At 37.4% G+C, this 13904-nt stretch overlaps 1 protein-coding gene across 1 annotated transcript in view; it reads left to right on the top strand.

The window, feature by feature from the left end:
- OTC (ornithine transcarbamylase) overlaps positions 1-11971 on the top strand; it is a 69159-nt gene extending 57188 nt beyond the window's left edge. The window contains exons 9-10 of the mRNA XM_069761619.1: positions 1130-1267; positions 11042-11971. Coding sequence (XP_069617720.1) covers positions 1130-1267; positions 11042-11101 — 198 coding nt within the window. The 3' untranslated portion in view covers positions 11102-11971. The remainder of the gene's footprint in view (positions 1-1129; positions 1268-11041) is intronic.
- The last annotated feature ends 1933 nt before the right edge of the window (positions 11972-13904 follow it).

Here is a 13904-nt window from a genome sequence, read left to right as displayed (position 1 = left end):
CGGACCGCGATGCCCAACGGATCGGACCGCCCCCCAGGTGAGTATAATCTATCCTCTTTTTCTCATCTTTCAGAATACATTGGGGGCTTATCTTCAGCATTACAGAATGCTGTAGATAAGCTCCTGATGCTGGTGGGCTTAGCTCATCTTCGATTTTGGGGGTGACACGTTCCCTTTAAAAGGAAGGAGCTTAAAGAAATGCTCGCTTTTTTTTCCAGAAGTGTCTTTTTAAATATTGTCTTTGTTTGTTTCCACAGCACTTTTTTTGACAGTTTTGAGCATTTTTCTTTGTTTTTTTAGCATCTTTCCTGCATATTTGTGGTGTCTTTTTACTGTTTATTTAACTCTATTTAACAATAAGGAAACCACTAGCTTTTGTTAAGCAAGAATGCTGACAAAATGCTTAAGGCTATGTGCACACGTTCAGGATTTCTTGCAGAAATTTCCTGAGCAAAACCAGATATTTTCTGCAAGAAATCCCGTTGCGTTTTTTTCGAGTTTTTCTCGCGTTTTTGACGTGTTTTTTTGCACGTTTTTTTCCCGGAGCTTCCCAATGCATTAAATAAATGGAAAAACGTGAAAAATCTGCAAAATTAATGATCATGATGCTTTTTTTTACCGCAATGCGTTTTTTTGTGTGGAAAAAAACACATCATGTGCACAAAAATTGCAGAATGCATTCTAAATGATGGGATGCATAATGTATGCGTTTTTTATGCATTTTTATAGCGAAAAAACGCGAAAAAAACCGCAATGTGTGCACACAGCCTAAAAAGAATTCCAGACATCTTTTGAGCCTTCCCATTGATTTGTATTATAAAGTATAGAGTCTTCAAAGTGGAAAATGCCTAAAGAATCAGGTCACTTCTTTTTACATCTTGGCTTCTCTGCAAACCTGAAGTAGTTGAAAGACACTCATAAGACTGAACATAGGAACAGGAAGTCATTTTACATTGTAGATCTTTCTTTTAAAGTTTAATTAGCGCTTTTTCAGAGTCAGCATAAAAAAGACGTTGTGTGCACATACCCTTTTTGATCTTTTGTTCTACTGAGCCTATACGTTTAATATATTTAAACTTGTGAAGTTACCCGTTTTTTCTTACATTTGTATTCCTTTTTTATTCTATAGACAGCTAAGCTGGCAGCTTCCAACTGGACCTTTCTTCACTGTTTACCAAGAAAACCAGAAGAAGTTGATGATGAGGTTTTCTATTCTCCTAAATCACTAGTTTTCCAAGAAGCAGAGAATAGAAAGTGGACAATTATGGTAAGATAAAAATTATTTAGGGGTATAAAAACAAAAACTAGTAGGAAAATAACTATATATTGTCATAAACTAAAAATCTATTACACCTAATAATGATATTAGAAATCATTACTGCCTCTACAGGTTCTGATTGGTGATTGGTTTCCTGTCATGCAGCCTTTTGAAAAAATACTATTGACCCCCCTACCCCCCAAAAAAGTAACCCCCAACCTAAGATGCAACAAACAAGCTTTGCTGATTGTGTATTTCATATTTCCTAATAGACTTTCATGCAACTGTAGCTGTTGTGAGGGGTTGACACACTCAGCTGCTTTCCCAAGTGGACACAGGAACCGTTCTGGTAGATCACCTTGTGGTTTATTGTGGACAGCAAAACCATGGCAGGGTTCAGCAAAATAAACAGAACCGTGCTGGCATAACGGTAAAGCAAACAAAACAGTCCATATGAGTCCATTTCCTGCAGAGTTCACCTGCAGATAACTCACACAGTCCTTAGCTCCTCTTAAAGCTATGTGGGAGTTCCTGCTCTCCCAAGACACGACACCCAATGACTCTCATGGCCTTCACATCACACTGGTCCTATCAGGACTCTGCAGGTGGAGATACGATGGATCCCTTCCTCCCGCTCTATGGAGGTCAACTAAAACCAGCCCATAGCATAACTTAACCCTTTCAACAAATAGCGTGCTGGAGGAAAACTGTTCTGGTTTTACATCACTGACGCTAATATGCGCAGTGACACATATCTCCCTTCATACACTGTGCCAGTGAACCTGTCACACTGTATTGTTTTTGGTAATAAAAAAATGGGTAAAAAAATGCCACAAAAATAAATACTGGGCACCCCTGGTCAAAATTACTGTTATTGTGAACAGTTAAGCAAGTTAAAGATGAAATTATCTCTAAAGATGTTAAAGTTAAAGATGACACATTTACTTAGTATGTTAGGCAAATATATATATATATATATATATATATATATATATATATATATATATATAGTCATTTTTTACTTTTTAAAAATGATTAACAGGAAAATGGGCCAATGCAAAGGTTTGGATGCCCTGCATGGTTAGTACTTAATTAATCAAAAAAGTAACCCATTGTATGTATAAATGATGTGTCATGCACCAGTAAACAATCAATCCTTCCAAATAAAAAGTGCAAAGGATTGACAGTATTAAAAATAATTTGTATTGAAAATAATACAAAATAAAATAAAATAATATATTCATCAAATATAGCTGATAGATAGGAGCACATATAATAGTATTTATAAGACGACCCAAATAATATAATAATTAATAACCTAATGCTTATAATGTGATAAATCCTCAAAACAAAACAAAAATATGGAAATTATATATGACTCCCATAATTCATAAAAAATAGTAACACAATATATTTTTAAGGAATATAAACACCGCTCATAAACAAACAAGATATATCTAAAAATATATCTGCTGGTGTCAATGATATATCAAGATAGCCGCTATATGTAATAATAATATGCAAAAAAGCACAGGGAAATATATAGAACTAAGGTGCTACAATGCCAACAGCACTGTCAAACGTTTACAGCAATGAACTGAAACGTAATGAAAGTGCAACAGTGCCACTAATATACCCATTGTAAATGGACAAGAGTGTGCAATAAAGCTGAGAAAGTGCAAAAAGTGCCAATGAGGTATAACCACAATAAAGCAGCAGGTAAGTTTAAACAATAAATCAAGGACTCCTCATACCTATGTGTGCTCCCAGTCCCTACGCGCGTTTCGGCGCTTGCCTTCTTTCGGGGGAATATATACGTAGCATTGTAGCACCTTAGTTATCTATATTTTCCTGTGCTTTTTTGCATATTATTATTACATATAGCGGCTATCTTGATATATCATTAACACCAGCAGTATCATTATATTTTTTTACAGCACAATTTTGTATTATTAGCACTGTTGCACCTTTATTGTATTGTTGCTAAATTTGTTACAGTACTCATCAGCACTTTAGTTGCACATTATATATATTTTTTATATATATTTTTTTATATATATTTTTGTGTGTGGTGATTTCACAATCATTATTGCAAAATGTGCCTTTTTTAGATATATCTTGATTTTAGCTGCATTATTGCACTGTTATTTGCAATTTTGCACAATTTTGTGGTTTCTTGCACTTCATACAATCCATTATATTCATTTCATTGCACTTTGCACTGTTTATGAGCGGTGTTTATATTCCTTAAAAATATATTGTGTTACTATTTTTTATGAATTATGGTGGTCATATATAATTTCCATATTTTTGTTTTGTTTTGAGGATTTATCACATTATAAGTATTAGGTTATTAATTATTATATTTTTTGGGTCATCTTATAAATACTATTATATGTGCTCCTATCTATCAGCTATATTTGATGAATATATTATTTTATTTTATATTGTATTATTTTCAATACAAATTATTTTTAATACTGTCAATTTTTTGCACTTTTTATTTGGGAGGATTGATGGTTAGTACCTAGTAGCACATCCTTTTGCAAGTATCACAGCTTGTAAATGCTTTTCGTAGCCAGACAAGAGTCTTTCAATTCTTGTTTGAGGGATATCCATCCATTCTTCCTTGGAAAATTCTTTCAATTCTGTGAGATTCTTGGGTCGTCTTGCATGTGCTGTTATTTTGAGGTCTAGCCACAGATTTTCAATGATATTCAGATCAGGAGACTTTGAGGGCCATTTTAAAACCTTCAACTTGCGCCTTTTGAGGTAGTCTATTGTGGATTTTAACTTGTGTTTAAGATCATTTTTCATTTGTAGAAGTCATCCTCTTTTCAACGTCAGCTTTTTTACAGTTGGTGATGTGTTTGTATCAATAATGTTAAAATCTCATTGAATTAATTCTTCCCTCTACACATGAAATGTTTCCTGTGCCATTGGCTGAAAACAACCCCAAATCATGATTGATCCACCCCCATGCTTAATGGTTGGTGAGATGTTCTTTTCCTGAAATTCTGGGCCCATATTTTCTCCACACATACCTTTGGTCATTGTGCTCAAACAGTTCTATTTTAACCTCAATGCTTCACAGGACTTGTTTTCAAAATAAATCAGGCTTGTTTAGATGTTCTTTTGTGTGCTTCTGATTCTGCATTTTATGATGAGGATGCAGGACAGGTGATGATTCTTCCAGGAAGGCCATATTTGTGCAGGTGTCTCTGAACAGTAGAACAATTTACCACTCTGCTAAATCATTCTGAAAGTCTTTTTGCAGTCAAGCAGGGGTTCTGAATTGCCTCTCTAGGAATCCTATGAGCAGCTCTCACTGATATTTTGCTTGATCTTCCAGACCTTATCTTCACCTCCACTGTTCCTGTTAGCTGCCATTTCTTAATTGCATTTCGAACTGAGGAAAGGGCAACTTGAAAAGGCTTTGCTATCTTCTCCTACATTCTCCTGCTTGTGGGCCTCTATCATTTTCATTTTCAGAGTGCTAGGCAGCTTCTTATAATAACCCATGGCTGCTTATTGTGGCACAAAGGTTTTTATAACCCTGGGAAATTTGCATCCCCTGGCCTTTTCTAACGATGATAGTGAACCAGCCATAACCATAACAGGCTAATTAAGGTCTGAAACCTTGCTCTAAGTTATCTGAAAGCACAAATCTCCAAGGGTGCCCAAATTTTGCATTGGCCCATTTTCTTTTTTGTCATTTTTTAAATGTAAAAAATTATTATTATTATTATTATTTATTTATTTATATAGCACCATTAATTCCATGGTGCTGTACATGAGAAAGGGGTTACATACAGGGTTATAGATATTGTTTACAGTAAACAGGTTTACAGTGACAGACTGGTACAGAGGGGAGATGACCCTATCCTTGCGGACTTACATTCTATGACTATATACTGTATTTTTATCTAAACTACAAAATGTGTCATCTCTAATTTTAGGCTTTTTAGAGATCATTTCATCTTTAACTTGTTCAACATTCACAATAATAGTAATTTTGACCAGCGGTGCCCAAACTTTTACATGCCACTGTTGTATTTCAAAGAATAATGTGTGTGAAAATCATGTGATCTATGAGGAAAATTAAATTATATGATCTATAAGGCCTCATTCTGTAGTCCGTGATTTTTCTTATATATAAAAATGGAGCAATTTTCATCATTGTGCTGGAACAAATTTTCATCCCTGTTTGGCCAATATGTAAGTTTTTATCACCTGAGTGTCATCATTTTTTTAACCCCTTAGCGACGGATCCAATTTGCAGCTTAATGACCAATTCTGACTACTGTCACTTTATGACTTTGAAATGCTTTAACGGACCCGTTGATTCTGAGGTTGTTTTTTCGTGACATACTGTACTTCATGTTAGTGGTAACATTTCTTCGATATTACTTGTGTTTATTTATGAAAAAAAACTTAAATATGGTAAAAAATAAATAAATTTGGCAATTTTCAAATTTTGAATTTTTATGCCCTTAAATCAGAGAGATATGTCACACAAAATACTTAATAAATAACATTTCCCACATTGCTACTTTACATCAGCACAATCTTGAAAACAATTTTTTTTGTTAGGAAGTTTAAGGGTTAAAAGTTGACCCCCAATTTCTCATTTTTACAACAAGATTTACAAAACCATTTTTTTTAAGGGACCATCTCACATTTAAAGTCCTTTTGAGGGGTGTACATGATAGAAAATACCTCAAAGTGACACCATTCTAAAAACTGCACCTCTCAAGTTGCTCAAAACCACATTTAAGAAGTTTATTAACCCTTTACGTGCTTCACAGGAACTGAAGCAATGTGGAAGGAAATAATGACCATTTAACTTTTTCTTTTTTTTTTACAAACATTTTACTTCAGAACCAAATTTTTTTATTTTCACAAGTGTAAAAAGAGAAAATGAACCACAAAATTTGTTGTGCAATTTCTCCTGAATACGCTGATACCCCATATATGCTGGGAAAACCACTGTTTGTGTGCATGGCAGAGCTTGGAAGAGAAGGAGTGCCGTTTGATTTTTTCAATGCAAAATTGGTTGGAATTGAGATCGGATGCCATGTCGCGTTTGGAGAGCCCCTGATGTGCCTAAACAGTAGAAATCCCCCACAAGTGACACTATTTTGGAAACTAGACCACTTAAGGAACTTATCTACATGTGTGGTGAGCACTTTGAACCCCCAAGTGTTTCACAGAAGTTTATAACGCAGAGCCTTGAAAATAAAAAATCTTTTTTTAATCTCAAAAATTATTTTTTAGCAATTTTTTATTTTCACAAGGGTAACAGGAGAAATTGGACCCCAAAACTTGTCGTCCAGTTTGTCCTGAGTATGCCGATATCCCATATGAGGGGGGACCTCTGTTTGGGCACACATCAGGGCTCAAAAGGGAAGTAGTGACATTTTAAAATGCAGACTTTCATGGAATGGTCTGTGAGCGTCATGTTGCATTTGCAGAGTGACCCCATTTTGGAAACTAGACCCCCCAAGGAGCTTATCTAGATGTGTGGTGAGCACTATGATTCACAGAAGTTTATAACGTAGAGCTGTGAAAATAAAAAAACATATTTTTTTCACAAAAATGATCTTTTCACCAACAAATTTTTACTTTCACAAGGATAACAGGAGAAATTAGACCCCAAAAGTTGTTGTCCAATTTGTCCTGAGTAAACCACTGTTTGGACGCATGGCAGAGCTCAGAAGGGACGGAGCACCATTTGACTTTTTGAACGCAAAATTGTCTGGAATCAATGGTGGCGCCATGTCGTGTTTGGAGAGCCCCTGATGTACCTAAACAGTGGAAACCCCTCAATTCTAACTCCAACCCTAACCTCAACACACCCCTAATCCTAATCCCAACCCTAACCATAACCCTAATCACAACCCTAACCCCAACAAACCCCTAACCACAATCCCAACCCTAACCATAACCCTAATCCCAACCCTAACATATCCCTAACCCTAATCCCAACCATAACCTTAATCACAACCCTAACCCCAGCACACCCCTAACCTTAATCCTAACCCTAATCCCAACACACCCCTAACCCTAATCTTGATCCTAACCGTAACCCTAGCCACTAACCTAACCCTAATCCCAACCCTAATCCTAATCCCAACCCTAACCCTAGTCTCTACCCTAACCCTAATCCAAACCCTTATCACTATCCCTAATCCCAACCCTAATCCCTAACCCTAATCCCAACCCTAACCCTAATCCCAACCCTAACCCTAATCCCAACTCTAACCCTAACTTTAGCCCCAATCCTAACCCTAATTTTACCCCAACCCTAACTTTAGCCCAACTCTAACCCTAATGGGAAAATGGAAATAAATACATAAACCATTATTAGATAAATAGATAAACCATTATTTCTTATTTTTAGTGACTCTATAGCGACAGGGTCTGTTCCGCAGGACTGGCGCATAGCAAATGTGGTGCCAATATTCAAAAAGGGCTCTAAAAGTGAACCTGGAAATTATAGGCCAGTAAGTCTAACCTCTATTGTTGGTAAAATATTTGAAGGGTTTCTGAGGGATGTTATTCTGGATTATCTCAATGAAAATAACTGTTTAACTCCATATCAGCATGGGTTTATGAGAAATCGCTCCTGTCAAACCAATCTAATCAGTTTTTATGAAGAGGTAAGCTATAGACTGGACCACGGTGAGTCATTGGACGTGGTATATCTCGATTTTTCCAAAGCGTTTGATACCGTGCCGCACAAGAGGTTGGTACACAAAATGAGAATGCTTGGTCTGGGGGAAAATGTGTGTAAATGGGTTAGTAACTGGCTTAGTGATAGAAAGCAGAGGGTGGTTATAAATGGTATAGTCTCTAACTGGGTCGCTGTGACCAGTGGGGTACCGCAGGGGTCAGTATTGGGACCTGTTCTCTTCAACATATTCATTAATGATCTGGTAGAAGGTTTACACAGTAAAATATCGATATTTGCAGATGATACAAAACTATGTAAAGCAGTTAATACAAGAGAAGATAGTATTCTGCTACAGATGGATCTGGATAAGTTGGAAACTTGGGCTGAAAGGTGGCAGATGAGGTTTAACAATGATAAATGTAAGGTTATACACATGGGAAGAGGGAATCAATATCACCATTACACACTGAACGGGAAACCACTGGGTAAATCTGACAGGGAGAAGGACTTGGGGATCCTAGTTAATGATAAACTTACCTGGAGCAGCCAGTGCCAGGCAGCAGCTGCCAAGGCAAACAGGATCATGGGGTGCATTAAAAGAGGTCTGGATACACATGATGAGAGCATTATACTGCCTCTGTACAAATCCCTAGTTAGACCGCACATGGAGTACTGTGTCCAGTTTTGGGCACCGGTGCTCAGGAAGGATATAATGGAACTAGAGAGAGTACAAAGGAGGGCAACAAAATTAATAAAGGGGATGGGAGAACTACAATACCCAGATAGATTAGCGAAATTAGGATTATTTAGTCTAGAAAAAAGACGACTGAGGGGCGATCTAATAACCATGTATAAGTATATAAGGGGACAATACAAATATCTCGCTGAGGATCTGTTTATACCAAGGAAGGTGACGGGCACAAGGGGGCATTCTTTGCGTCTGGAGGAGAGAAGGTTTTTCCACCAACATAGAAGAGGATTCTTTACTGTTAGGGCAGTGAGAATCTGGAATTGCTTGCCTGAGGAGGTGGTGATGGCGAACTCAGTCGAGGGGTTCAAGAGAGGCCTGGATGTCTTCCTGGAGCAGAACAATATTGTATCATACAATTATTAGGTTCTGTAGAAGGACGTAGATCTGGGGATTTATTATGATGGAATATAGGCTGAACTGGATGGACAAATGTCTTTTTTCGGCCTTACTAACTATGTTACTATGTTACATCTTCTTTATTTAATTATTTTTTCCCTAGCTAAGGGGTGATAAAGGGGGGGGGGGGTTATTTACTATTGTTTTATTTTGATCACTGTGATAGGGTCTATCACAGTGACCAAAATGAAGCAATAGGAAAAATCTTCCTATTGTTGCCAGGTGCCGGCCGGCAGATCTCAGTGGGTGCATGCGCTCACCATTTTGTTACTAGAAGAAGACGCCAGAGTCCGTGGGGGGAAGCAGTAGGACCCAAGGAGACAGGGAGACACTGGTAAGTATCAGGGAGATCGAGGACCCTATTTCTCTGTTCTCTGATGTGCGGTCACATCAGAGGACAGAGAAATCAAATGGCAAATCACGCTTTTTTTGCGGTCGTCGTTATACAGTTAATAACAGCGATCGCAACCTGGTTTCGGTAAAAACGGACCCGAATCATGTTCTCTGTGGACTCGGCTATCCCCAGAAGCCGAGACCCTGGATAAAATCTGACTCTGGGAGCACTATACACTTTTTCCACAGCGCCGTTAATTAAACGGTGGTTTAATTACCCTTAACTACTGCCGTTAAAAGGCAAATCGGCGGTCGTTAAGGGGTTAAGTACAAAGTTTTCCAAAGCTTTTCCTAGCAACCAGGCATGAAAAAAATAGGTTCAGAGAAGAAAATAGTTGAAATCAACTAATTTTGTGATGCTGAAAACAAAGATGATGCTTAAATTTGTTGATTGGCTTTACTTTTCAAGATCCAGAGATGCTTTTCAAGCATCTCTGGGAACTCCTTTAAGATTGTTGGAAGACCATTCCCGGTGACTACCTCTTGAAGTTCATCAAGAGAATGCCAAGAGTTTGCAAAGCAGTCATCAAAGCAAAAGGTGGCTACTTTGAAGAACCTAGAATATAAGACATATTTTCAGTTGTTTCACACTGTTTTGTTAAGTATATAATTTCATATGTGTTAATTCATAGTTTTGATGCCTTCAGTGTGAATTTACAATTTTCATAGTCATGAAAATACAGAAAAATCTTTAAATGAGAAGGTGTGTCCAAACTTTCGGTCCGTATTGTATATGTAGGGTTCATGCTGTATATAAGAGGCTATGTGGGGTTCATGCTGTGTATCAGAGGCTATGTGAGGCTGATGCTGTATATAAGAGGCTATGTGGGGTTCATACTGTATATGGGGGTTATGTGGGGCACATGCTGTATGTAATAGGCTATGCGGGGCACATGCTGTATATGGGAGGCTACATGGAGCGCATGCTGTGCATGGGAGGTTACGTGGAGATCATACTGTACATGGGAGTTGACGTTGGGCTCATTCTGTACATGAGAGGCTATGTGGGGGTCTCTTACGGTATATAAGGGTTTGTGTGTGGGTTCTTACAGTACATAGGGGCTGTGTGTGGACTCATACGGTATATATGGGGCCTGTGTGTGGCTCATACAGAATATAGGAGGATGTGAGCATACTTAATTCTTCTCAACATTAAGCCATACAATTATTCTTAATATGAAATAATTATAATTAATATGTTAATATTAATAATGAGCAGAATTAATTCTGCCTATTGGTTCAGCCCTCTACAACAGTCAATCTATCATGTGGCCCCTCGGAAAAATGAATTGCCCACCTTTGATATAGACCATTACATATAAAAAAAAGACCTTTATTGTTGTATTGGATCTTTCAGGTGCGGAGAGGAGGGAAGGGTAAAATGACTTCAGACAGACTCTGTAAAAGTCTGGGAAGCCATTCTCCCTGCTGGGTATTCTGTACAGAGTTTTTAGAGCTAATGCATAACATATTTTTGTAAAGCTCCATGAGTGTCTGAAATGGATGTTTTAATTTCATCTTTACCTAATCCCAGTATTTTAGAGTAATGCCTGTTTTTGTTCCTCAGGGTGTGATGGTCTCTTTGCTGACTGATTACTCACCGCAGATGCCAAGACCTACATTCTAATTCCTGGCACATTCCAGCAGAATGGTAATTGCCGTGCAGTAGCAGACGGATTCCCAAGAATGAACCTCGACTGAAAGCTTCGATCCAAATAAAATAATCTTGTACACATCTATTTCCATATAGTAGATAATATTTTGACTGAGATTGTGTAGACTTCTCCACATTTTAGTAAAATGTGTAATGTTTGCTCAACTTCACCAATGTAATGTGTCAAAAGTTGACATAGGTGGGTGTCCATGAGTTCCGCCTATTGCTATGCCACTTTAAGTCATAGATTACTGCTCAATGGATCTTCAGTTACTCTCTATGTCCGGACTTTTGACATTTCTGAGCTAAAATCAATAGAGAGAATGGCTCTCAGGAGATCATTGGGGACCCTACAATCTAACAATCTTATAGGAGAACTGTTTTAATGGAAATTTTTAAAATTGTTTCTCAATCGCTAAAATTAATAATTTTATTACTACGCAGAATAACTCACGTCACTTGATTTGCTCTTTGTCCAAGAATGTTTCATTTCTTAGCTCTACTAGTTATTTTCTATCACAGGTGAACATAAATATCACACAAGCAACATTAACCCCTTCCTGCCAAAGCTTGTTTTCACCTTCCGGACCAGGCCAACTTTTTCAAATCTAACATGTGAATCACATTATGTGCTAATATTTGGAATGCCTCCACATATCTCAATGATTCCGAGTTTGTACTTTATGTTAGTATTAAATTCCCATCACTATGATTTGGTTTATAAATAAAAAATATCTGAAATTTTGAGAATTAAAAAAATTACAATTTTCAACTTTACTTTTTTTTTTGGTCCTTTAAATCATCATATTGCATAAAATAGTTAATAAAACACTGTACATTTACCATATGTCTAATTTATTTCAGCATTATTTAAAAAAAAAAGTTTTCCTTTTCTTAGTATGTTTAACCCCTTTGTGACAGAGCTCATTTTGATGACCCCACCAAATTTTAGAAATGTGAGCACTGTCACTTTTTGGTAAAAACTCTGGAACGCTTCAACGGATCCCAGTAATCCCAAGTTTGTTTTTTCATGACATATTGTACTCATGATAGTTTTAAAATTTGTTCGATATCACTTGACTTCAAGTATCATTTTATCTCGTTAGGATGTTAGAGGCATTCAAAAGTTTAACAGCAATTTCTCAACAAATTTACAAAACCTATTTCTTTAAGGACCTGTTCAAATTTCAATGTACTTTGAGGGGCTTATATATTGGAAACTCCCCAAAAGTGATAGCATTTTAAAATCCACACCCCTCAGATACTTCAAAACTGCTGTCAGGAATTTTTTTTAACCTATCGGGTGCTACATAGCAATTAATGGAAAGTTGAAATAAAAAAAAAAAATTTACCTCTAAAATGATGCTTTAGCTCCAATGTTTTCACTTTTGCAAGCGATAAGACCAAAAAGTGGACACAACAGTTTGTTAACCACTTTCTTACGAGCACAGCAATACCTCACATGTCAAAAAGTTCTGTTTGGACAAACAGCAGGGCTCGAAACGGAAAGAGCAATATTTGAATTTTGGAATACAAATTCGGCTGAAATAGATTACGAGCAACATGTCGCATTTGTAGGACCCCTAAGGTGCCTGAACAACAGAAACCCCCCACAAATGACCCCATTTTGTAAACTACACCGCTCAAGGATTTTATCTAGGGGTGTAGTGAGCATTTTAAACCTACATGTGCTACAAAGAATTTGATAACATTAGGTTGTCATATTGAATATGTCATCATATTATCATCATTTTTTTTGACTTTTGAAAAAAAACCTAAGCTTAACCCTAATGGAAAAAAATGAAGCCAGCAAGGCACAGCCCAAATGCTGTCCTGATTACAAATTATTGGGCTTTCACTATCACAGTAATCAAAAGTCAGCAACCAATAGGAAAAATCCCTGGCAGATCTCGGAGGTAGCACGGCACATGCGACTGCCATTTTGCAACAGAAGACAGGAGGAGGGCCGGGGTCATAATTTCTCTCTCCTCTGACATGTTATAACATGTCAGAGGAGAGAAAACTTACCGTACTTTTAAACCGGATCACACTTTTTTATGTGATCACCATTGAATAACGGTGATCACGTGATTGGGGACAGGAAAACCGGCCTTGATCGTATTGTCCGGGATCTCAGCTACCCCCGGTGGTTGACACCCCTGAGATTTTCCAACTCTAGGGCCAATATCACCTTATTCTTGATTGCTGTTTTAAAGCAGCAATGAGGAAATAAGGTCCCTTTGCGACTGCCATTTTAATGCGTATTGGTGGTCGTTTAGGGGTTAAATGTCTATGAAACAAATATGTGGTGGTGCAAATGTATATGTGTGTTGCCACTTGTTTGTTTCATAGCTAAATATGGGTGATTGGGCACAATTCTGTAACTTGATCTGCTGATGAACACTGCTTAACCTTGGGGGGAATCACATTGAGATTCTGGGGCTTAATATTCAACAAAGACAAGTTCATGAATCCTCTTTATCCTCTGTTTAGGGACTGCATTAGGGACAGCCGTCATCAAATGGGGGCGCCAATATCATTGCCTATTTGGGTCAGATAGAGGATAGAATTTTAGGGACTTATTTGGGATTTTATCAGACTACCCAATTTATCCCTATTATTCCCAAATTACCTCTTTAGAATATTGTTTCTTTATACCCCATGTGTGGTTCTCAGAGCCATGTTGCATTTTTGAAGAGCCCCTGTGGGGCCAGAACAGCAGAAATCCCCCACACGTGATAACATTTTGAAAACTACATCCTACAAGGAATTCATC

This window comes from Ranitomeya imitator, chromosome 3, assembly GCF_032444005.1.
Source record: "Ranitomeya imitator isolate aRanImi1 chromosome 3, aRanImi1.pri, whole genome shotgun sequence".
Classification (NCBI taxonomy): Eukaryota; Metazoa; Chordata; class Amphibia; order Anura; family Dendrobatidae; genus Ranitomeya; species Ranitomeya imitator.
The sequence above is the reverse complement of the archived record's forward strand: the minus strand, read 5'-3'. Positions and strand labels throughout refer to the sequence as shown.